Source organism: Apus apus, chromosome 1 (assembly GCF_020740795.1).
Source record: "Apus apus isolate bApuApu2 chromosome 1, bApuApu2.pri.cur, whole genome shotgun sequence".
In the NCBI taxonomy this organism is placed as follows: Eukaryota; Metazoa; Chordata; class Aves; order Apodiformes; family Apodidae; genus Apus; species Apus apus.
The window spans coordinates 62,376,775-62,403,401 of NC_067282.1; the positions used below are offsets into that span (position 1 = coordinate 62,376,775).

The following is a 26,627-nucleotide window of genomic DNA, read 5'->3' on the forward strand; positions in this document are numbered from 1 at the left end:
AAATGGGTATGTGGAAAGCAGAGTTATGGTCACACAGAGTCTTCAGTGTCACTTCTCTCCTTTGCATGATAAAGGTGTGCTACGTGCAAAAGTGCAAGAACCTTTCAGTCTCCCCAGAGAGGTCTGGAAAACTTTGTTGGAACCATTTTCCACCAGAAAACACATAGTTCCACCTAAACAGGGATATGTTGTAAAATCACAGCAATTTCACAAAAAAAAATTAGAGAGTATAAACAGTATAAAATACTGGCTTAAAATTTTTGGACTAATGCATTTTATTTATTCACTTATTTGAGAATTTTAAAAGTCTTTATGTTTTTATGGAAATGAGGGAATAAAAGGGAAAAGGGAAGATTTTTATTTTTTAAATCAAATGTTCTTAAACAATTCCAGCTGGATCCCATTCTCCTTTCCTTCTCCTCCCACTACTGGGAATTTTGAAATAAATAATACAGACATGCTGCTGTATTCAAAGCATCTGGCCACTATGCAGCTTCTCATAGTGAAATTCTAGCAATTCCTAGACAAAAGTGAAGTAAGATAAATTTTTTTAGGAAGACCAACAGGTGGCTTTAAAATGAAATCCAGTATCTTAATTTGGAACTGCAGCATAAGGTATAGGCTATGTATGCAGGCAAAACCTTGGCTTGACATTTTCTCATAAGGGATCTAGGCTAGTGGTTCTGGGCCAGTAATGGGTAATAATTCAGCAGTGACCCTGTCCTCACCTCTCTTCCTTCCATCCAATCTCTTTCCTCTTCACTTTTCCATGGTTCATGGGGAACGAATACCGCTGGGCTTGTGTCTGTTTTGTGAGAACCTCAGCACCCTGAATTTCCTCAGTGGCTCATTCACTCACCTTGCAGGAATTTTTAATTTCTTTGCTATATTGACATTTGTGGGCTTTTAGCACAGATCCTGATTTTTATTCCCTCCACTCAAAGCACACTCGGTATTTCTCAGCACAGCAGTACTGCAGTTCACAGTGCATATTCAGAACTGAGATGCAGTGTTATTTTAAAATGCATGTAAGGAGAAAAAAAAATCAACAACTTTGAAATCAATTTTATCTACATATAAAATATATATATGCTGTTAAAACTTCACAAAAGGAGCAAAAACGCATCTAAGGATTCAACCTCACGAAATTTTATGTCAACATTGAATGCATAAATTGATGGCTTCTTCCTTTAGCAGCAAAAGCTATTCTTACATTTCCTATCTGACAGTACAGCTCCTCGTGCTGTGAATGTTGAAGATATTTTGCCATTGACCAGCAATAGGAGGATATCTGGGTTTCAGCTGAATATTTTGTGTCATGCATAGATATTAAAAAATAAAAATAAAAATGTTGGAGCACAACTCTTAATCGTACAGAAATCTAGCTATTAGATCTCCCACTGTGAAAGGCACATACCAATGGGGACAGACACAATCATTCCTGGCTGTGGGCAAATGGAAAGGACATTGTGTGTTCCCTGCTGGCCAGGCTGAAGTCAGAATTGGCCTCATCTCCCTGCTTAGATGCTTCTGGCCAGCATTGCTAGTTATGAGTGAAGTCTCCTCTGTGCCTGGCCGCTGCTGGTGCTCTGCAGAGGCACCGTCACATTAATGAAGGAGTCCAGCATTCAGTGGAAGACACTGCTGTGCCTTTCACTATGCTTGTGGGTTCAGCTTTCCTTTCAGTTCTCCTCCAAGCTGCTGCTGCTGCTTTTGGAGGTAGACACTTACGGATGTGGAAAGCTGTCCAGCAAGCCTGTTTTTCCCACAGGAAATCATATTTTTGAGAAAAAGTGATTTTCCATGGAAAAACTACACTTTTCAGAGTGATGACAGCAAGTCCAATCCAAAAGACTTTTTGATGTCTTTGAGAATACTTTTCTTATTAAGTGAAAAATGGGAATTTTCCCCATGGTAACCCACATCATCTGTTTTTTCAAACATTCTTGACTCGCCTTACTTTTTAATATTTGTCCATTGCTGATGTTGCTTGGAGTCAGACTTGCTCAGTGTTCATTTTGATGGTAAGTCAAGATAAGACATCTTTTCTCAACACTGAAAAGTTCTACTTAGTTTATAAGAATTCTGTCATTTTTCTCAAGTTGAATTTCAACTCAAATTATTGCTTTAAGAATGCTATCATCCTCCATCCGTGACAGCCGCTAATCACAGCAAAAAAGTAACACCTATTGTAACAGAATTCACTTTAGATCATCTTGCATTAGGTATAACATCGTTTTAAACTGGTGATTTCATTTTAACTTTTTTAGTTAATATATGATGCTTAGCACTCCTGTAAGGAATTTATTACCATTTGCACATTTTGCTGTCTTATACAAACAATAAAATACTAAATTTCTAGCCTTTGAATTTATGAGGAAAAAAGCAATCATACCAAAAACCCAGGGAAGTTATCTGTCTTTGCTCAAGCAACTAGCTCCTGAGTAATAAATGACTTATAGCTGTAACAATATATTTTCACTTAATGCCAATAAAAAGTTGACTGATAGTATTTCAGAGTGACTGTATTATAATCTCTTCATACAATGTCCTAGCTAGATAACTGTTGCACTTTTTCTGCTACATATATTTTCAATTGTAAATATTTTTTTACTTATACAGTATATAGTTCTGGGTGGAAAGAATGGGATCTGAGTGTGTCTTTTGGTGAACACTCTATGATCTAATCCAACGTGTTAGATAATAACAGAAAAGGGTTCCTCCCATGGGATGCTCCAGCTCTGAGAAACAACTTAAATAATTGTGCAGTGGCATTTTATTCCAAATTCTTGCTTTTCTTCTGATTAAAATGCCTCTTACTATTCTTTGTAGAATATCCTGCTTCACATTGCTTTGCCTGTGGCTACCAGATTTTTTAATTATCTTCTGTGTTGGACAGCTCTGGACTCGAATCGACATAATTGAAGGCTTCCTTGTTTGTGAAAGTTGAGCTCAAAGTTAGACTGTGTCGTGGATTCACAGGTGCAAGTTCATTTAATACAATATTATCACTTTTTACAAGAGTTGCTTTGTCCATGTGTTCTCTGCTGTACCTGGCAACAACAGCATCAAGGAAGTCCAGCTTTGGTGGCAAAGTTCCACTCTCGAATAAGTATTTGGCTAAGTAAGAGACTATAATGTTAGTAAAGAAGGAGGTAAGCATAGCAAGTGTTTTAAATGGGAATCGCTGGACATAGATATTGTTTTCATCTGGATAGCAGCCAGGGTAGTAGATCAAGGGCTGAAGGTAGAGGTACGGTTCTCCTCCGGTTATTCTGAGAACAAGGCCAAATAAGTACCCTGCAATGGCACCATAGGTGTTGGTTCCTTTAATGAACAACACACACAGGAGCTGGGGGAATATGATGATATAAACAAGGTCAGAGCTGAGGTACCACAGGCCATACACTGATGAAGCTAGCAGTGCCATTGCTGTTGCTGATGCTCCAAAGAGAAAAACAGTGATTCTCATGACCCACACGATCTCCCTGTCTGAAGCCTGCAAAAAAAGGGCAGTGTTAGCTGATGTTTTTTTTCACAGCAGTTCATGTATGCCTACATTTATGAACATAACCTATATAAGATACTATATTGTAAAAGGAAATTTTGCACAACATACTCAATAATATTTACAAACTAATATCTCTAACTCCATCTCAAGCACAGAGAAAAAACCCCAGGAGTTATGGTTGCCATTCCCAAAGTTATTAATCTTTGAGCATAAGGAAAAGTCTGATAACATGTCAAACTAAAAAACAACAGCAGAGTGTTAGAAATAACTTTAAAACATAAGCATGACATGGCTAAACCAGAAAAGTGTCAGTGTCAGAATTTCTTCTTCCCCATCTTCTAATAAAAACTGAAACTCATTAGCCCATTCTGTTACCAAACGATTTCCTGATAAATCAGTAATTCATGAAGATGTCTCATTTTATTAAGGATTTACGTAAAACTTACGGTTGCAGTAATAATTAGGAGCTGTTGGGATAAACTGCAGTGCCATGAGAACTCTTGAAAGCTGCCTCCACTGAGCTAGCTTTTACACCTCTGTCATCAGCCACAACAATAAGTATTTTTATGACTTTCTGTTTATTCAATATACTGTTAGGAACAAAATGCTACACTTTTCCAGTCATAGGCAGGAACATGAAATAAATGTTTCATTATGAAATTAGAGTCTAGTTAAGGTCTCACCTAAAATTTTCTCTAAAAATAAAAAAGGAAATGCAATCTCACATTTTGCCGAAAGGAAAGCTGGTAAATGTTCCGAGCAAACATAGAACTCGCTGATAAAATTGAAGAGTCAGCTGATGACATCACAGCAGCAGATACAGCGCCAAGGCCAAAGAACGAGATGTAGACTGGGCAAAGGTACTGGAGCACGATCGGCAAAATCATATCTGCTTCTTTTTTACTCATGGGGTCAGGGACACCATAATCAGTCTCGTTCCAGGCTGCAATATGGACACAAGTACGTTATCAGTAACATTAGGAGTCATCAGCTACAGCATCTCTTGACTTCATGTTTAGTAAGTTATTCATATTGACACATTTTCATTCACATGCAATTACCAAACTGTTGTTAGGGCTGGACCGATGGCATTTCAGAGAGGCAGTGTCCCTCTGGTTTGTGTTAGGCAGGCTTAGTTCTGCTCGACATTCTTCCTTATCTCTAAGCTAAGTCTGACCATACTCTGTGGTTATCCAGTAGGAGGTTTAATTTTAAAACTTTACATTGCTCATAAATGTAATTTTCCTCAATAAAACAAGTCTGGGATCCATGTTTGTTTGTGATGTGCTTAACTACACTCTTGGGTTACAGACTCAGAGTTCAAAGCCACGTGTTAAACATTCCTAATAAACATTTCTAATGTAAACGAAATATTACGTTAGAACGGGGATCACTCTTACTATGGAATGAACTTTACAAAGATGTTTTGATCAAGACAAGAAATTCCTGATAAATTTCTACAGTACATATCTAGTGATTTTGCAGTTATTACTTTTAGGACTAAATAAAGGCACCAGGATCCAACTCAAACATTAAACTGAAACATTACATCTGTAGATACCTACAGCATGTAAAGTTAGTTAATCTCAGCCACTGGGGTAGGTACATAACTTTCCTGAGAGAAACATTTTATAATATATTTTTTTAGTGTAATCTCAGATTGAAAAAGTCATGAGTTGATTAATGATGTCACCTGGCTAGATTATATCTAACATAAGCTTTGCAGGATCTTCACATATTTATCGTACTATTCATTTTATAGTTGTTGTATTATTCATTTTCAGTAATTTACCTGTAGATGCTCCGATTGCACCGATGAGTACTGCAGGAAGAGCCATCACAAGACAGCCAAAAGCAGCCAGAAATGACAGAACTTGAGCATATGTGGCAGAAGAGGAGGAAAGAACTCGCTGGAAATACGCTTGCCATGGGATTCCTCCTAATGTCTGCAAACACAATGGGCAGCATCACATCATTGGGGGCTAACTTTGAATTATTTTGCTGTTGCCATATCGAGAGCATGTAGAAGCATCACTTAAATGCCGTGGCATTTGCTGCTCTTCAATTTATTTATTGAATATCAGTTAGTAATAGCTGTAGCTTTCATTCTCAAAAGTGATGTTAAACCTTTATAAGTCCCCTTAAATCTCACTCCTTTAAAGAAGTTGTTCCTTTACACAATTAGCAATGCCACTTTGCACTTATGTAGTCTCTGTAAGCCCTAAGTATTGTGAGCTGCTTAAATACTTTATAAAGCTTTTGCATAGGTTATATAATTCTATTGTCATATTTCATATTTGGAGCATTTGCCCTTCAGTACCCTCCCCCTGTCAAAACTGGATTAGACTCTGGCAGGATTTACCTTCCTTTATGAATGCTGGTGACCATCTAAACAAGACAACACATTCTGTATACACTGAACTCAAGAATCTAAAAATTTGTTATCCCACTGTCTTAACTAAACATGATACCAATAGAAATTAAAGACAAAGCAGTAAAACAAAGTTTTATTTTATGGTGGCAATCCTTCTCTTTTTCGGGGGGTATAGAACAGTGGAGACCTCATTAGACCTAAAATGATGTCTCTAATATGCAACACAGAAGAGTATTATCCAAGACTAAAAACCAAACACTAACAATTCTGTCTTGAGAGCAGGATTTGAATCGTCTCCACTAAGTAAATAAGTGCCTATGACTAAACAGCATGGAAAGAAAACAAAGCAAAATGCTCACTAAATGTGCACAGCCCACACACCAAATGAGGCAACAGGCATTTGGGCCAAATAGTGTGTGTGCACAGGTGTTTCATACATGTTTCATGCACACACAGGGACCAAATGAATGTTTCACAGGTAACTCTGATTTTGACTTGCTCTTTATGAGTGCTTTCCCTTGTAGCTTTAATAATGTTCTTTTAATAAAACTTTCCAAGCCTGTATAAATTTATTGAGCTATAATGAAATGAGCAAGATGAAAAGAAAATGTGTCACAATTTGGCAACATCAGAGCTTTCCTCTGTTCGTCAGCAGAGAAGAAACCTTCAGGCTGACCAGAGAGAATACAGCCACTTAAGCTAGTGTCATACTCTCACTCTCTGGGAATGTCTAAAACATGTAAGCTAGAAACAATCCCATATTTTAATTGCTCAATTATCAGAAAACTGAAAATTTTTGGTTGTGATTATTTAAAAGAAAAAAAACCACAACACAACAAGAAAAGAGAAAGGAGTCCCAAACTACAACACGGTAATAAAAACAGTTTAGAGTTGCTCAGGGACACTGAGAATGGAAAATTTCAGCATGTGTTGCTAGATCTTCTAATGGAATGTACATAATAACCACCAATCCCATGTGTAATACATGGGTATTAAATAACAAAACCCCTCATTTCATTCTGGCATGTGTGCATATATTAATTCATCCAAGCATCCAAGCATCCAAGCATCCATCCATCCATCCATCCATCCATCTCTGCAAAGCTTTTTCAATATCACCTCTACCTAAGGCATATTTAATCATTTGTGTAACGTATTTATTGCCTCTGCAATATATAAATTCCTCTGCCAAGAATGACATCAGTTAAGTATTAGCTGCATACTACTAATTAATTTTAGCATAAGTCAACTCTTTCAGCCTGATGATATTTAAATTGCATTCCTGGCAACGCTGACTTTGACAGCCGTGCTGTAATATCCTACTGTTGTTTCACTGAAATGATTAAAATGTGCAGAAATATTGAGCTGGAGTCAAGACAGTAAAAGTTTTCAGATCGCTAGAAGCTCTTAACTAGACTCTCTATTATTTTCAGCTGTCACAGTAACCCAGTGTGAGTGCTTAAATGCTTCATTCCTTCATACAAGCCACCACTTACCAGTAAAAGGAAATTGTCCAGCCATGTATAAATGTCAAGTGAGTTGACAGAGCCAAGCCAAGGTGCCTGGTGCACCTGGTGCACAGCTGTGAGCCCAATGTCTGTCACTGCAGGGTGAGTCATTGCAAAGGGTACGCTGATCCACTGTAATCAAAGAGTAAGACTTTGTTCAGGTTTAAAGAATGCACTTAATCACATAAAATAGTAATATTAACATGGATCTATTTATCTTCTTGCATGTTACAGAAGAAAAGTAATGTTGCTGAGCTGACTTGCAGAAAAGTCAGGTTATGTGCTAGTGGAACATCTCCAAAATCCAGAGATTTTGGTAGTGGATAGCTTAACTCTGTTCTGGAGAGTGTGCTTATAAGTGGAGAATTATGCAGTGTAAATCACAAAATCAGCAGGAAAGACACATTTATCCATCTTCATTTTATTTTCCTTAAACTCCACATACATTATTTACAGCCTTCCCCAGGCCACACTGTAGAGAAACACCTACACATAAACTTGTGTGCAATAGCATCAGGATCTGCCAGTGTCCAGGCATGAAACACCACAAACAACCTGAAAGGTTGGGAATGTATTGATAATTCAACACAAAAGTGTATCATGACAAGAGAGGGGTGCTGTCATTGAATCCCCAGCTCTATTGCTCCAGAACACCCGGTTACCCAGTGTTAAGGCACTCTTCTACCTTGAGGGCAATTTCACTCTGCATTCTTGACTCTTTTCAGTCTCTCAATTCAGAAACCCTTCCTACAGACAGTTTTGGCCAGAAGATTAATTTCCTTCTCCAACTGACTTCTTGTGCCAACTGATTTTGTAATGATGTAACTCACTAACTCTCTATAAGAACCTCAGTAGTTCCTACTGAGATGAAAACCATGTGGAATAGACCATTGCAAGCGTCATTGTTAAGGCTCCAATCATACCCAAACCACAAAGATTACTACAATCCAACTGATCATACTTAAGTGTATAGGGTAACAGGAGCAAGGAGGGGAGAAATCAAACATTTTACCCTATTTTTTTGTACAACTATGGCAATAATGTGTGAAAATTATATGAATTACTGCTGTTTTGCTGCACAGCCTTTTATTCAGGTTGTTCATCATATACCATATTATTCTGTTCTCAGTTACGTATTAAACTTTGCCAATTTAAGCACTTAGGCAGAAAGATTCTTTTCACGCTGTCTGCTTGGGTTTTTCTGGGAAATATCACCAAAATGTTTCAACTGCCTCCTAGGTATTTTGAGGGAAAAATTAACATTGTCAAAATTAGTGGATATTAATATTCCTCTTTTTTGAGAAATCATTGGGAAACAAGGATGTCAAATGGATTTTTTTATTCTCATTTGTGAATCTCAAATGTCAAACATGTTTGAGCTCTGAGCTTCTGAAGAGCAGAATGTTGCCCATACTCAGCTGAGATTTTCAGTAGGGTAAATTTCTAAAGGTCCACCTGCAGCCTGCATGCCACAGCCCAGGATTTAACAGAAACTGTATTGCAAATGCATTGTCAACTTTTGTAATCCATTCCAGTACCTGACAGTAACTGAACTCTTTGTGGTGTCAAGGATTACCTCCGTATTACTAAATAAAACAAGTCAACATGCTTTCTCTGGCCCTGCAGTTCACTGACATGTCATGGTTTTCATCCATACACCTAGACTCCTTTCTCTGCCAAAAAGGACAGCCCTCAACTGTTCCTGGGAACTATCTGAGAAAGTACTATTTGGCATGGGCAGAAGTAGCAGGTAACTAGAAGGACCTGGATCTCTCATTCCATTGGCAACCAGAAAAAAAGGGCTTCTACATGGTGGCAAAGAGCTTAGAATGGAGAATTAATAATACAGTTGAGATTAAGTGACCATAAATAGTGCAGATACAGTACAGGATCACAGAAGGACTCTCTGGTTAAGATAAAGACAAAGAGCTGAGAATTGCAGATGTAGGTACAGTATAGTGAGGAGGTGCAGAGAACAACTTCATGGGATTTTAAGAAAACTAGAGAAAGATGTGGAGTGGTGGGGGTAGAAGTTATGGATGCCTAAGGACTAACCATAGTTGAATCAAGGAATTAGAAGGGAATAGAAGTGACTACAACAACCAACTCCTCTTGGGTAAGGAGTAGGAGAGGAACAGACATTAGAGGAATGAGTAGTAAAGCTCTGTGCCTGTGGGAAAACAAACTGCTCCAGAGCCTGGAGGGGGAAGCTGGAATGCCTGAGCCTGTGACAACTTCTGCTATGACACCTACTGTGAAAGTGTTTCATCACATCTAAAATTGCCTCACCTACAGCATGATTGTTTAGAGGCTATCTGAGGCTTCCACCCCCACTGATGATGACTCTTCAGGTTAAGAATATGGTTCCTTCTACACAACACTACTGCTGTTTATTTTAAATGAGAAATTACATGAAAAGCCCAAGCTGAATTAAAGACCCCCCCCACACTTAAAGCTATGGATCCAAATATTTAGAACACTGCTATACAACCTTCATTTGCTTCCCCCTTGCTATCAGGTTCATGCTGCCTTTAATACTGGTTTACATGTTGTTACTCCCACAGGATTGGGGTCTTTAGCAGTGCATGAGTTGTTCTCATTGGAAAAGCATTTATTTATTTTGATTTACCTAGAATTTTGAGAATTCCTGTGACGCACCCCATCTGTAAAAATGGAATGGGCCAAAAATATCAACATGCATGTTAGGGAAGGAGAGAGTACTTTCCCCACTGTGTAGGTGAAGAAGAAAGGTATTAGAGAAGATCTGGAATAACTTCTCATTTGAGATGGTCAGTTGGAAATTGGATTTGCTTTTTCAGGGTATTTAGCACCATTCTCATGAAGTCAGTTACAACAGGGAATGCTTAGCACTTCAGCAAATAAGGCCATAGGCCTCACAGTAGGATGCCACAGAGCAAGGACACACACAGGACTGGTTAGTGACCATATGTGTGAGCTCTTGCTGAAGCAATTTCCCTAGAGATGCACAAGATCTCTGCCAAAAGTGAGAAATAAGTCTGGGTCCCTGAGGTGCCATTCAGTTCCTTCACCTTGAGCCACCCCATTTATTTCAGCCTGTCTCAGATCTCTGGACACCTGTGGCCATCTATGACCATACAGTAAAAACAAAAGGCTATTCACTAGCATATCACTGATAGCTGATGAAGGGACATTCATATCACTGTATTCAAACACAAGGTCACCTGGTGAGTCTTCCTATACTAGGGTCTCTGAGGATAATGGAGGAAAATGAGGGAAAATTCAAGAAGGTAATTTAAAGCAGGAGGTTAACTAAGCTGCATGACTAGGTGACAGCTACAGGAAAGAGAAGAAGGTGAGTAGCAGCTCTGCTGGTCAATACCAAGGTTTCTGGACTGCTCTACTGACTGATTCCTACATCTGATGTCTCTATCCAGTGCCTGTGCCACAGTCCTATGGACAGATAGAGAAGGAGGCAAAACTTTACTGTAAGGGTGACAAAGCACTGGAAAAAAGCCTCCAGGCTGCCCATGGAGGTTGTGGAGTCTCCTTCTCTGGAGACGTTCAAAATCCGCCTGGATGCAGCCCTGAGTAATGTGCTCTAGGTGATCCTGCTTTAGTGGGGCTGTTGGACTAGATGATCTCTACAGGTCCCTTCCAACTGATGATTCTGTGATTCTGTGAGTCAGGTCCAGTCCTCTCCTGAGATACAGATGTACTCAGCAGGAAAATTACACGAGAGTTTGCACTATCAAACTAGTTGGAAAAAAGCCAAAGATTTGGGCCTCTCGGTCAGCTCTATTGTCAAAGCACAGGTTGTACATTGATGTCAATACAGAATCTGGAATATCTGGAGATATTCCTTTGACATGCTTTCAGTGAAGACACAGTTCCAAACATGGAGGTCGACAATAGGTCTCAGTAATCATCATAATGCTCTGGGCAAAATTCTCAACAAAGAAGAGAAAAAAATCCAAACTTACCAGTCCCAGGAAAATGCAGAAGAGCTGAACTACATCAGTGTAAGCCACAGAATAAAGCCCACCCACAAGCGTGTACATAGTTGCAATCAGGGCAGAAATAATGACTGAAAGGTTGACATTAATGTCAATGATCACACTTATAGTGGCACCTGTGGGGAAAAACAAAGCACTGTGTGTTAGCATCTGTCACAGTACATCTGATGAGATGGCTCACCTTTGTTAAGTTGCATATACAAGTGCTGGTCTGACACTTATCAACAAGCAGGAAGATATTCCCCTTCTCTTCTGCACGCACCTTCTGCAACTTTGAAGTGAGTGGGAAAAGAAAGGGTCCTGCTGGTTGAAGTTTAACATCTTCTATTTCACATGTTCTAATGAAATGGAGGAGAGGAGGGTCCCAACAGCCTTTCTTTACATAGCTCAAGCTCTGGTAGGACTACACTCTCTTGTTCTGTCTGGGGAAAAGCAGCCATGCACAGACAGCTGAAGCCTCCCTGGGTGAGTTGCAGCTGCATGGGAACAAGTGCATCACTGCAGCAGAGGTTGGGCCTATGGGTGGTCTGCTGCAACATATCACTTTTTGTACCTCACTTATGCTCTTAGGTAGCCTACTTCAACCAAGGAAGGAATGGTAGAGGAGGCATCAGCTACAGACACAATTGTCCACAGACCCTTCTAAAGTACCTTTGAATTATTTACATGGGATGAAAGTGGGTTTCTTTTCAAAGCTGGAGAATCCAGCCCCATTGTTGACCCATAACCCAATATTTTTTCCAAGTGCCCCTGAGCAGATTTCATTTGTAGAAAACAAACCACAATATTGAGCTGACCAGTCAGTCTCCACACAACAGCTCAAAGAATTGAAGACTTGCTGAGACTGAAAGGTGTCCCTAGAAACTGTCTAGTCCAAGTCCCTACTCAAGCAGTGTCAACTGGAGAAGGTTGCCCAAGATCATGTTCAGTCAGGTCTTGAGTATCTGCAAGTGATGGACTTCACAACTTTCCTCCACAACCTGTGACAGTGTTTTACCTCTCCCACTGAAAAAAAAAAAAAAAAAAAAAAAGGTATTTTCTTAAGTTTAAATGGAATTTCCTGTAGTTTTGCTTGTGCCCATTGTCTCTTGTCCTGTCAATGAGCAGGACTGAGATGAGTTCGGCTCTGTCTTCTTTATTCCTCTCCACCAGCTGCCAAATCGGGTATTTATGGACATGGATAAGAATCATTTGAGCCCCTCCTTCTCCAGGCTGAATAGTTCCAGGTCTCTCAGCCTTTCCTCATGTTCCAGATACATCAGTGCCTCAATCACCTCTGTGGCTTTTTGTACAATCTCTAGTATGTCCATGTCTCTTGTACTGGGGACCACTGGACCCAGCATTCCAAATGCATCTCACTCATGCTGAGCAGGGGGAGAAGGATCTCCTCTCTTAGCCTGCTGGCAATGGTCTTTCTGATGCAGCCCAGCATGTCATTGACTTTCTTTGCCATAAGGGCACATTGCTGGCTCATGATCAACTTCATTGCCATCTAAGACTTCCTGGTCATTTTCTGTAAACCTGCTTCACAGCTGGTCAGACCTCAGCCTGCACTGGAACATCAGATTGTACCTCCCCAGGTACAAGACATAGCATTTCCCTTTGTTGTAATTAATGAAGTTTCTATTGGCCCATTTCTATAGCTTGCTGAGGTCTTTCTGAATGGCAATACAACCATCTGGTCAATCAGAAATTTCTCACAGTTTTTATTTTCTGCAAGCTAGCTGAAGACGTCCATCTTCATCTGAAGATGTCCCATCAGCCAGGTCATTAATGAAGATGTTACAAAATACAAGACTCAGTATTTACTCCTGGGATATACAACTGGTGACTGGTGACTTCCACGCTACTGGTCACAGTCCTTTGAGCCCAGCAGTTTAGCCAGTTTTCAGTCCTCCTCACTCTCCATTTATCGAGTCTATTCTTCCTCTGTTTCTGTATGAGTATATTACAGGAGATGGTATAAAAAGTCATCTCTGAAATCCACAACATTCTCTGCTCTCCTTTCATGAACCAAGACAGTCAGCTCATCAAGGAAGATACCAGATGTCAGGTTGATGAGGAATTCTTTCTTCTCGATAAATCCATGCCTACTTCTCCTAATTACCTTCTTCATATTCATTTGTTCGAAAGTAGTTTCCAGGAGAGGAATATTTGTTCCATCACATTCCCTGGGACTGAGGTGAAGCTGACCAACCTTTAGTTCCAGGTATCCTCCTTCTTGCCCTTCTTGAAGACGGGAGTGACATTCATTTTCTGTCAGTCTTCAGGAATATCCTTGATCATCACAGTCTCCAGAATATTACTGAGAATGTCCTTCCAATGTTATCAGCCAACTCCCACAGCACTCGTGGCATGCATTCTCATGAGGTCCCATGAAATTGTGTCTGTCTAGTCTATTTAAGTGATTCCTAACCTACTCCTCCTCTAGCATGCTTTCCTAGGTTTCTCAGGGTCCTGAGATTCCTGAAGGCTGGTCTCACCAGCAAAGAATGAAGCAGAGAAGGCACTGAGTACTTCACCTTTTTTTCATGTCCTTTGCCACCAGGTACCCTGTCCCATTCAACAGCACTCCAAATTTGTATCATGAAAGCTCTTCCCGCTGTCCTTCCTGGCCAGATCCAAATCCAGGTGGACCTTCTAAAACCTATCTCTGCATGCTTGGACGATGTCTCTGTACTCCTTCCAGGTCACCTGTCTCTGATTCCAGCTCTTGAATGCTTCCTTTTTATTTCTGAGTCTAGTCAGGAGCTCCTTTTTCATCCATGCAGGTCTCCTGCCAGCTTGACTTGTTTTCCTGGTTGTCAAGCTGGACTGTTCTTGAGCTTGGAGGAGGTGACCCCTGAATACCAATCAGCTCTCTTGATTCCTGTACAGGGCTGCCTCCCATGGGATTCCTCCAAGCAGATCCTTGGAGAGGCCAAACTCTACTCTCCTGAAGTCAGTTGTTGTTTTTATTTTTGCCTTGGTCTCTCCTCTCAAGACTCTGGACTCCACCATCTCATGAACAATGCAGCAAAGTCTGCCTCCAGCCTTCACATCTGTAACTAGTTCTTCCTTATTTTTAGGTAACAGACCCAATAGAGCACCTTCCTTAGATGTATTAGCTATTTCAAATGATTGCAGTGTTTAAAACCCATGTTTTAAATTAAATTCCTCTCCTTCTAATTAGGATAATTTAAATTAAAAACACCGCAATAACTTTTAGTCCTTGCAAGTATTGCAGATGGATGTTCTTGATCACATAGGTAGAAAAGTTCTGGCAGTAGAACACAAAGGGATATGTGGTATGTAAGAGATGCTGGGAGCTGACAGGTGGCTTTCTGTTGTCCTTCGAAGCCTTCAAAGTTCATGTGCTTAAGACTGACAAGCTCAGATCACTTTCACAAGCTGGAAGCCCTGTCTTTCCCTTCTATAACCCTGCCGAGTAAGAAACTGTGAGGAAAATCAAAAAGTGAAGAGTACTGGATTTAAACATTCATCAGTGAGGACAGATGTACAAGTTAGGAGGTATAATATAACCAGATTATTCAGAGAATAATTAAAATCAAAGTCTTAGTGACCTTTCTAGTCACTGACAGTCTTCAACTGTCAGCTCTTGATATAAACCTACTAGAAAGGTATTCACACCATTTGCTTTGAAATATCATAGATTAGCTTGTTCTCAATCAAAAAGAAAGTATATTCCAAATACTCAGAGTGTTATTCAAGTTATTCAATTCCTATCACCTCAGCATGTAGTTTGTTCTTAGTCCCTTAAGGGTTTTGTGATTAAATTGTGGTAAACAAGCTCCCCATTGCTTTGCAGTTCATCAGAGCACAGCTGGAGAGTACCTTCCAAGTTTGTTTTCTTTTTAAAATACCTTGTGCTAGAAAGCATTACCACATGCATGTGCACTATGAGCATGATTAGCCTGTAAAAGTCAACTACTGGTGCTTCAACTCAAGAGCTTTCTCAGTTCTTGAAGGGATTGCTAAATTCAAGCCTGAAATATAATTAAAAACCCTGGAAACTGATTATTTTTCAGGACTGGAAGAGTAGTTAGATGATTTCGTATTGAGTCAGAGTTCCATTAATACTCTGAATCCTTTCTTGAATCCTAAGTATTTCCTTCATTTTGTTGGGTAGAAAAGCATTTAGAATTGACTAATAATTTATTGATCAGCATCTGTTTTGCTTCTATTATTTGTGCTATGGGAAGTACTATATAGGTAGACCTCCTTTATGTAAAGGATTCTTTTGTTTAGATCTATTGGCAATAATCTTTCATACCTTTAAGGGAAATTTTTACTTGCTTCTGTGATCTCAGTGAAGCAAGGGACACTTGTCATCACTCATGTCACCCTCGCAATTAAAGAAAATTTTCTGCTAAATCTTTCTATGTTCTTCGAAAAGGGACAACTTAAAGGTACCCAAAAAATAAATAGACACTCTGTGTGTCTTTCCATTAACAAAATAATAAGCCATTAGCTGGTTTAATGACAAGTTAGCACGGATCTGAGAACTGTCATACTATGAATCATTTGCCTAGGATAGTTACCATTTGAAGCCAGAAATTTAATGTGTTTCTGGTTTTATTAATCTTTTCCACCTGTGACAAATTAATGTATATACTGCTTATTCCTTACCTAAGGCAGAGAAGATGGCAGCAGCCCAAAACATTTCTCCCATTAAAGCTGGAATAAACAGCAGCCCTCCCATCCTTTTTCCATAAAGCTGCTGGAAAGGGTCTAGCATTGTCACATAGCCTTTGGATCGCATAGGTTTTGCAAAGAAAAGGCCACCTACAAAGAAAAGTAGCATAAGACACCAGCTGCAGTGGAGAAATGCATTGCCATTAAGGTTGTCAGTTAAGGGTACAAAAATATAAGTATTACTGTTTGGTTTGGGTTTTTTTAAAGAAATAAATACAGTTTAAATATTCTTTAACAACTCTTACTTTACTTCTGTCTACAGAATTACATAAACATCCACACTATTAGTAGCTATGGTACAATAATGAAAAATAAGTTTGTATTATTTTGTCTGGTTCCTTTTACTTACTCTGCCATTATGGAGCCTGTCAGTGTATTGTCTAACTTTGGATCAGCCTAGGGGAATGAGTTTTCTACCTAATCCTGTTCATTCTTACAGCAGAATTCATCATGAATTTTCACATGGTCCTACTCTAAAACACCCTGTCTGGGATGCCTGGATCAGAAATATGAATTCACAGGATTTAGTGCACACACAGCAAATCTGATTCTTTCAGGACGATTCAGATTTATTACATATACTTAAATCAACCTTACTACACCTGCAGGGTAGGTCACATGCCTGTTTGGCTCTGCAGGTGTCAGGCTCCTTGAACATTTGTCATACACTTATTTCACTTAAGCATGTTAAAGAATTTTGATGTATCACAATTTTGCTCTACGCGGGTAGCATATGGGCTGTATCTGCACATGAATGAGCAAAGGCCTCACTTTTCTAACGTACAGTCCCCAAATTCTTTCTGTCCAGCGAAACGAAAGAATGTATTTCGGTAAAGTTAAAAGAGACCACTTATGGAAACCTGTGTAGTTGAGACCTGCACGTGACTATAACTAAGGAGACTCCTACCAGAGTAAAACTGCTGAAATGCAAGGTACAAACTCCCATAGAAAAACTGGAAACCCAGTCAGTTCCAAATGAATTCTGCTGTACAGTGTTTGACAACCCTTAGTCAGGGTCTTCATCACAAGATAGGTAATGCATTCATAATATTTTACAGATTTTCCACTTTTCTATGTAATGCCTTATATTGCTCAAATTTCTTCATTTCATTAAGTTCCATGAACAGAAGTGACTGGGTTACCAATCACAATTCATTTATAACACTTATGTTAATGATGCCTTTAGGCAGGATGTTCAGATGCATAAACCCTCCAGCATATTTTTACTATTCTTGGATTGGTCATGGGTCCTGTTCCTTGTCTGCTTATTACATCATCATTGCAAAAGACAACTAAAAGAAGAGTCGGTAGTATCATAATCTATTTAGTTAGTCTTATGTGGGGGGAGAAGATGGGCCCTTCTCCACATTGTTCAAACATCTATCAAAGGAAACAGGATATTCTAACCTTTAAAGACAAATATCCTGAAATATTAGGAAAAGTGGTGTGAAGCAGAATGTTGAAATAACAGTGAGATTACATCTTAAATCCTTCCAATCTGAAGCAATAATATTTCTTCTTGGCTTGTATTTATAGTACTCTTTTTTTTTTTCTTTAGAAGAATAACCAGCTCCTCCCCCAATGTACAAATGTACAAATCACGCCTACATAAATGCTTTCCTCTTTGTGCTCTGCAGAGAGTTATGTGATCACATGGTACAGACTTATTTTCTCTGCAGTGGCCATTATAATTTCTAAAGAATTAATTCATTCAAAATTTCATGTATAAGTCTGGATCTATAAAAACAGCTGGAAATGAGGGGAGAGGCTAACTCAACCCCTTCTGGTCTATGATTAATTTGTGACAATTCTGCAGAGGCTGAGTCAGGAAGATGCTTGTGACTATGCTCCTAATGACTGCTTAATGACACCAGTGACCTCATAATGACATCAACTGATCTCCAGGCAGACATCTACTGTTATTGTTTTCCTTACAGGACATAGAGCTGCCCTCAGGGATGGGAACTACTACTGGAACTGGAGCTGGCCTGCACTTTCCAGAGAGGAGCACCTACAGTAGGGAAGTTTTCTGCCTAGGAAGACAGGAGAACCAGGACAGGCCATAGGAAAACATTTCCAAGGGGAAAAAAGAGTTGGAAGGGAAACCAAGCTGTACAGGAAGAAATAAAAAGGGGCAAGAAGACCCGGATAAGCAATCAAAGGAAACATAGAGACAGACTAGGTGGGGGGAATGTGAGGAAAGACTTAAAATAGACTGAGAAGTCAAGACAGGCTAATATACCAGTCACATTCATGAAAGATGAAAAGCACAGTGTCTTTTTTGTTGCCTCAGGGACCTGATCTGTTCACAAACTGAGAGGATGCCATTGACAACTTTGTGGTGTATTCATCACAGTTCACAAGACAATATTTTTATTGTGAGCTGTTCCATGTGGTTGAGATATGGTGAGTAATTTTTTGTTGCTATTATTTTTAATAAAGGCAAGGAAGTTCTGAGACTACATTTCAGGAATTAAGAGACCACAACATTAAAATTATAATGTTGTTTGTATTTTACACTCCAGCCCTGCATATGGCAGAATTCTGTATTTGCATTTTAACATGTGATTTGGAGTTTTGTACCACATCTAAGAGGATGCTTGGTCCAATTTTAAGGAAAGATTCTACTACAGATTTCCTACAAAAAAATTAGACATCTAAGTTATTTGGACTCTTGGTAAAGATCTGCAATGCACAAGCATTTCTGGAACCTGAAAGGCTATTTCTCATTCTTTAATGTCAAAATTTATAGAGGCCCTGATATTATAATTCTCCAGATCATACAGGCACTTAAAGAAAACCTGAATATATAAAACTTAGTACAAATAATTTTTAAAAAGCCCCTAATAAAACCCACCTTCCTTATTGTGACCTCCATAGATCACTATGGTTGTGATAATCAAATAGGTCTTCCCAAGACATTCAGGAGACTTGAGATATCAAAGCATTTATAATGATTTTCTGGTTTTCTTTTTAATAGTCAAAACTATCAGTAGAAGGGATCCAGTTTACCTCAGTATCTTTTTATCAGACTCTAGTTATTTCATTTCAAATTCTGGACTTCTCATCACAACTGTTTAAAATAAGAGAATATTAGCTTTAGTTTTTCACTTACCTAAAACCAGACTAAGGGAATATCCGATAGGTGCCTGAGCCCAAGCTAGACCATAGCCTGGGACATACACAGCCTCAGCTGTCCCATTGATGTAACCTCCTCCAACCCATGTGGCTGAAAAAGAAGGGGTGGAAAAGTCTTTAATGTGCACAAAGAAAGAAAACCTCCCATGTTGTGGAATGAAAATGTCATCACATAATTTTGCTACTTTACATCACAGGTACTGTACAAGTGCCAGACGTGGCATCCTTCTATAAAAGTTAGTCCTAACTGAAGAAACTTACAACCTAAGCATATGAAAAAAGAAGTCAGATGGACTGAGACAATCGTCAAACTGCCTAAGCGTTTGTATAGTCAGTGAAGATGTGAGGGCTGAGTCCCCATTACTTGTTTACAATGAAGGAAGCACATAAACTTGTTAACTACTATAATTTTTCTGCATTAGTCCAAATGAAAATGAGATATAAGGGGGGTCCAAAGAAGTTCAGTAAATAGATATTGTTAAAGTCATCCCAGCTGGGAAAATTCAAAGCATTTGAATTAGACAAGAGTTTAATGAATGCACCATTTACTAGGGCCTTCATGAAAAAAATGGCCCTTAAAACCTCGTTACATTTTAAGTTGTGGCTACACCAAGCACTTTTAGTAAGCTCTGATGTCCTGAAATGCTATATTTCCATGTAGGGCTGTGGTAGTTCAGTGTTGCTCCTTAAGTTCTAAACTTTGACTCATTTATTTTTCTGCTTCCTGAAGACATACTCCAGAAGTGAATCATGGTATCTATACTATTTCTGATTTTATCTTTCTAAAACCATCAGTATTTTTAATATAACAATATCAGATCCTTGGTGAATTGATTCTCTTCCTTGAAGGTAAGTTTCATTTGAGAACTTGGGACCTACAGTATGTTTGACAGAAAATCTCCAACACAGAAATGAAGAAAATTTAATTAAATTTTGTAAAGAAATTTCATTAAAACCTAAAAGACCACTTTTATCCACTCACCTGTGCCATCTCTCAAATACTACCAGAGAGTATTTTTTTTTAACTCGATCCTAAATTAAACCATGGATTTAGATCCAAAGATCTCTGGCAATCAGATCATTACAATTGTCCCCCTTTCAGCATTTTAAAGCACAGGAATGGACGATTATGACGTTGCAAATAGTACAATGGCTTGTGTGAGGGATGTAAAAGCAGAAAAAATCTGTAACAAAATAAATGACCCAAGGAAGCCTGTTATTGGTAGACTTCTGGGTATTGAGATCTACTGATTGTTTTAGATAAAAGACAAGGGGCAAGGATGCCTCTTGGAGAATATAAATAAACACTGATCCTTGATGGGAAGAGCAAGGATACAGAATCTACATTAAAAGTTCTTGGACATTTGGAATTTTGAGCTTCTTGACAGTGTGAGCTAACCTAGGTGGGAATGTGATACTTTGGTATCAGAGTCCTAGAATCATACAATCATAGAATGTGGGGGGGTTTGGAAGGGACCTTTAAAGGCCATCTAGTCCAGTGTCTCCTGCAGTGCACAGGGACCTTTTGCACTAGATCAGGTTGCTCAAAGCCCCATCAAGCCTGACCTGGAATGTCTCCACAGATGGGACTTGCACAGCTTCTCTGCACAACTTGTTTCAGTGTGTCGCCACCCGCGTAGTGAAGAATTTCCTCCTGATGTCTATTCTAAATCTACCCCCTTTCAGTTTAAAGCCATTCCCCCTCACCTTATCACTACACGTCCTTGTAAAAAGTCCCTCAACAGCTTTCCTGTAGCCCCTTCAGGTACTGGAAAGCCACTCTAAGGTCTCTGCAGACCCTTCTCTTCTCCAGGCTGAACAGCCCCAACTCTCTTAGACTGTCTTCATAGGAGAGGGGCTCCAGCCCTCTCGTCATTTTCATGGCCCTGCTCTGTCCTTCCTCCAACAGCTCCATGTCCTTCTTGTGTTGGGGGCTCCAGAACTGGACAAAGTACTCAAGGTGGAGTCTCACCAGAAAGGAGGAGACCTTCCTTTAGTTCCCTTGACCTTCTGGCTACACTTCTTTTGATGCATCCCAGGACACTGTTGGCTTCCTGGGCTGCAAGTGCACACTGGCTGCTTATGTTGAGCTTCTCATCAGCCAACACCCCCAAATCCTCTTCCTTGGAGCTGTTCTCAACCCATTCTCCACCCAGCCTGTTTCCATGTTTGGGATTGCCCTAACCCAGGTGTGAAACCCTGCACTTAGCCTATTGAACTTCACGAGGTTGGCATGGGCCCACCTCTCAAGCCTGTCAAGGTCTCTCTTGATGGCCTCCCTTCCCTCCAGTGTGTCTACCACACCACTCAGCTTGGTGTCATCATCAAACTTGCTTAGGATGCACTCAATTCCACTGCCCATGTCACTGGCAAATATGTTAAATAATCCCAGTCTAATAATGGACCCTTGAGGGGCCTGTCATCACTGATCTCCACCCAGACACTGCAATGTTGACTGCTGAGCCCATGACTACCTGAGATGCTTGATGACTATTGTATCTCAAGCAGCATAGACTTAGAGAGTAGTTTGTAAGGACCTGTACACAATAACAAAAGTAAGTATTTAGAAAGGGAATTATATTTATCTCCTTCCTTGGGAAAAGCATGAGCATGCACTCTGCGTGAACGATACCCACTTCCAGATGGGGAATTATATCCTATAGTCAAGGACAGATGTCCAGCATTGCTGCAGTTGTGGTGCAAAGAGGCTTCAACGTCCAGCATCGATTTGCCTGGGGTTGCTACAGAGGTGCCAAGTGTTCTCCAAGGGGCACCTGGATGCTATGCCTAGCTCCCTTATTTTTTTCTGGAGGGGGGCAGATGACTTCCCTTCTGTGTGATGGTACAGGGGCCATTGGTCTACACTGGCTGGGAACCGAGACTGTGCCCCACAGAAAGGTATATGTGGCACAAAGGATCTAGCACTTATTTGCAATTTTGCCTCTTAATTTCTGGATTGGAAATTGAAAAATAGCTGCTGATCAATTTTTCTGTGCATGTGACTGTTTTGGAACATCTGCCAAGGACCCCAGAGCTCTAGGAAGGTGCTATATGGCTTTTTCTGAAGGGGCGAGTGAGTAGTCAGCATGTACACTGACATCAGTAAATGCGTTAGAAAAGAAATAATGGGATATGATAGGATGGAATTTCAACCTTAGATATTAATTTTCTGATCCTCAGTTTGCTAAGCCACAATTTAAAGTTAGTTTAATACCTCTTCTAGTGAAAATATTTCTTTTTTTTCTAAATCAAACAAAAGGAATAGAAAATTTAATAGTCTATGAAAATACTCGTGTGGTAATCTATTTTAATCCCCTCTTTGCTTGCCATCTGAAGGACCAAAAAAATGCAGCAAATATCAATATCCATTTAAAACATGCACCCAAAGAATTATCAAGACAAATACTGAGGATGTTGAGAGCAATTCTGCTCCCAGTCCATACAAGGAACACAGAAATTAATCTCAGAGTTCTTTGTATAGACTGATATATATTAGAAAACCATATTTTTGGTACTTCTTTGTGAATAATCCCTTTTCTGACCTCTCAAATTATTGGATCAACACATCAAGTTCTGTAAAATGAAAATCCTGACCTAAGGATTAAAAAAAAAGACAATAGAATTTAGTAATATTTCTTTTTTTCTTGTGGAGAGATACAAATCTCCATTCACCTAAAATAAAAAAATGACATAAACAGACTATGATTTTTGGTCATGTTTGCAAGCATTTGATTATGTCAACCCAAGTGTTTGCTTTGGGGTTTAAACTGAATCACTGAAATAAAAATAGACTCAAGTTTGTCGCAGGTACCACTTCTTAAGAATTTCACCCACAAATTAAGGAACGCTCTCACTTAATGCAACATTTGAACTATAACTGTGTAAAAATAATACACAAATTAAAGGCATGTCTTCTGTTGTACAATGTTAGCTTGTTTAAATGAGAGTTGCTGTGATCCATCCTCAATTCAAGCTTCTGACTCTATTTTGATAATTGCAGAAGCACTCAGTCTTCACCAGGCTTTGTGTTTAGGCATCTCAGTAGCTAGTTAATACAGCTGCTTCTTCAGGATCACGGGATACATCCAAATATGCCCACAGCCATTATTCACAGGTAATGCAGTAGCCTTAAGGCTTTGAAATGCCGTTTAGAAAATGAACTATAATCACTCAGGACTCCTCAGTCCATTACTACGAAGTCACAATGCTTAAGCTCTGAATTTGATTTTAAATATGTAGAGTAAGTTCTGTCATCCTCCCCACAAACAGCCCTAGAATCTGATACAGTTTTTTTAGCCAATATCCATGGAAGCAGATAGTGTTTATCTCAAGTGAGAAAGACAGAATTAGGCCTTGTCCCCTAACCTGGAGTACTTAATGTCCATATGAACAATATCATTTCTGGAGATCTTAAAAATTTTATTGTTTTCCTTTTATAGGATAGGCTTTGATTTTTAATTGTTTAAATATGATTGAAGCTGTAAAATATACAGACTATGTTGGAATAGCTATATAGCTCTGGAGGCACAGTTATGAGGTGCAGAATCTGCATTTTTAAAGAAGCAAACGTCCTCCCATAATATGATCATTTAGTAAAAATTACTGTGGATTTTGATCAGCTTACTTTCACAATTATTTTGTTATGGCTTTACAAACTAAGTATCCCAAACACCCTCATCAAGACAAAACCCAGACCAACTCCCGATTCAGTAGACTTGTGCCCACACCTAACTTCACGTGCCATTCCCCAAAATGGAAAGTGTAATTTAATTGCCATCTCAAGCTTCAATTGCCATTTTGTGGAATGCAGAGGTGAGAAAGCATGTGAAGTGGGATAGCATAAAAGCCATGAGTATTTTAGCTGTGCAAGGTCTTCACAATTAGCTTGATATTCTAGCGCAGTGATAATACACTGCGCCATCTCTAGAACTCGCGTGAAACAGGGTGAGCAAACCTGGGTGTGAATTGTTGCGGTTATAGAAATTGCCTACAATATAGGAAGCCCCAGTTCAAGTCTCATGTCTGCTTCAGCTGTTATGAAAAATATTCCTGTAAAATAGGATTAAGGAGACCAGGATTTGTATCTTCTTCCACGGGCAAAGTTAACTCGTCATAACTATTTGTGCAGGGAATGACTTGATCCGCCTCCACTACCCCAATCGAATGATTACAGCTTTGTAGCAAGTAATATTTCTGCAAAATATTCTGGTTTCAGTGCACTTGAAAACATTTCATTCAGCAGAACACAGTCAAACCAGCTCTTGCAATGGGCAGAATCTTGTCATATCCAATGCCTCAGTAGCCAATGGATACGTGATACAGTAAATTATAGCAAAGTAGGAAAAGAAGAACGTCTGCTGATATTAAAACTTTATTGATTTTACAAACATTCTTTACTCAATATCCAAGCACTCTGAATGAGCAAAATGCCCCTGCAAGGAGATGGAAATTTCTCTTGATTAAAGAACACAGAATTTCGTCTCAAGCTTTTATGTGCCTCTTCCTTATTAGGTAATTGTGAAACCCAAATAGGGCAAAACAGCAAAACATAAATACAACCTGATAAATCAGATTTGGCAATCGAGAGGATTCTGCCTGAATAGGATTTAGAATAAGTGCAATTTTTAATTTTTTTTTTAGTAAATAAATAAGTACATAAAAGCATGCTTAAAATTTAAATTGCTTAAATAAAAATTATGGACCAATTCACTCTTCTTACAATGAACTTTTGATCTGATCCCATATGCTAGCTTTGAGTCTTGAGATTTTGGACCATATTGTGAATATCCTGTGTACCCAAATAAGACACCTGGTTTGACTGTCTCTGGGAGTCATACAGCACTGCTTACAAAATTAGTGAAGAACTCTTCATTCACCTAGGCTTTTCCTATGGATACTACTATTCCCAGTAATGTTTTATTTTATGAAACTGCTGTAAAATAATCTAAAAGAATACACAAAGTAAGTTTGCTGAAATCAGTGGAATTAAAAGTTTGAATTTCTGCCAATTTTCTTTTAGAAACTTATTTGAATTGATGCTGGGCAGACCCCCAGCTTTTTGCATATAAACTTTGTCCTCAGATTAAACAAAATAACTCATTGGTTTGGATGGCTTTCACAGTAACAGTTATTTTAAAACTGGATTTTGTATTAATCTATAGAAATGCCATACTTCTGTCCCAAACAGATCTGATCTACAGATGAATATGAAAGCAATGTGTAAGATATATAACCTGTTCTTCCTGTACAATTTTAACATATTTGTTGTTTTTATATAGGTGCTACATTTGGCTCTTCAATAAACAATGTGAGCAGCAACTGGAAAAAGAATCTAAAGTTTTTCCCCATTTTGCTTTATTCAACATGCAGATTACACTTCTTCATTCAGATGGAAAACTGGCAAGTTATACGCTGATCAGGAAAGAAAAGAAAAGGGTGATTTTTTTTACTTACCAGTCATTGTAAATCCACCAACTAGCAAGCCAATGTCTCTTCCACCGACGATAATAGCTTCGCTGCGATCTCCCTCGCTGCCGGTGTTCTTGGTTTTCCAAGCAGCCCATATTCCAACTGCCAGGATAGCCAGGTAGAATACAACTATGGCCACCAGCCCCTCCACATGGAAAGCCATGTTGAAGTTCAGACTGTTTCTTTGAGCTCTATTTCATTAAGACCTCTGGAGAGAATGCAGTAATACGTCTGCTTTTAACAAACCTGGCAAGACTCTTTTCAGAATCAGTGTACAAAGACAACTCAGATGGTTATTAAAGAGACTATTCTGGTGAATTTATGAAATGATTATTTCAGATGTAATTGAAATTAAGTTTACATGCCAATTAAAATGGCTGTGGAGCAGCAACCAACACTTGCAACCTGTGCTTGAACGATGTGGCTGCCAGCTACGCAATTCTTCAGATACTGAGCACTGAATTCTTTCAGTGTCAACAACTCCTCAGTGTCTGGGAACTCTTCACTCATTTGAGATCTTGGCCATGAGGGTTATTACAAAAGTCTCCAGTTAGAACACAAGGTACAAAACTGGTTTAAGTTACATAAGAACTACGGATAAGTAATAGCTACAACAGCAAAGCATGTCTCTTGAACCCTTGAGTTGCGAGTGCTGAGTCTTTTTTTCCCTTCCAGCACCTCCCGTATTTAAAAATCTACGCTTTTTGATATTTTGCAACACTTAATTGTCCGGCATTAAAAGTATCGATCTACTCTCCTGCACAATTTGAGAAGTAAACGGAAAGCTTAAAAGCTGTCGAACGGCAGAAATTCTAAGGCATACGGACTAGAGCGGGGGGAAAACTCGCGGGCGACACGAAGCAGCGACTGCCCCGTACCCAGCCGTTCCCGCAGCCCCCTCCCAGCCCTCGCCCCGCCGCTCCGCGATCGCCGCCACA

General features: G+C 39.3%; 2 protein-coding genes across 2 annotated transcripts in view; one reads left to right on the top strand and one right to left on the bottom strand.

The window, feature by feature from the left end:
* SLC5A7 (solute carrier family 5 member 7) lies at positions 1–26,072 on the bottom strand. The gene is made up of 8 exons (XM_051616713.1): positions 25,675–26,072; positions 19,199–19,312; positions 16,018–16,173; positions 11,356–11,504; positions 7,382–7,525; positions 5,304–5,457; positions 4,237–4,454; positions 1–3,499 (listed from the first exon to the last, which is right to left on the bottom strand). Exons 1-8 carry the CDS (start codon positions 25,850–25,852, stop codon positions 2,876–2,878), a joined length of 1,737 nt encoding a protein of 578 aa, XP_051472673.1. The 5' UTR covers positions 25,853–26,072; the 3' UTR covers positions 1–2,875.
* SEPTIN10 (septin 10) overlaps positions 1–26,627 on the top strand; it is a 963,730-nt gene that overhangs the window by 760,503 nt on the left and 176,600 nt on the right. The gene's annotated exons all lie outside the window — the stretch shown is intronic.

Excerpts from the sequence above, each read along its gene's own strand:
- SLC5A7 (XM_051616713.1), bottom strand. The coding sequence starts at position 25,852 with ATGGCTTTCCATGTGGAGGGGCTGGTGGCCATAGTTGTATTCTACCTG. Across the intron at positions 19,313-25,674 it reads TGGTGGATTTACAATGACTG|CCACATGGGTTGGAGGAGGT; the intron begins GTAAGTAAAAAA and ends CTTCTTTTTCAG. Across the intron at positions 5,458-7,381 it reads TGGACAATTTCCTTTTACTG|ACATTAGGAGGAATCCCATG; the intron begins GTAAGTGGTGGC and ends TTGTGTTTGCAG.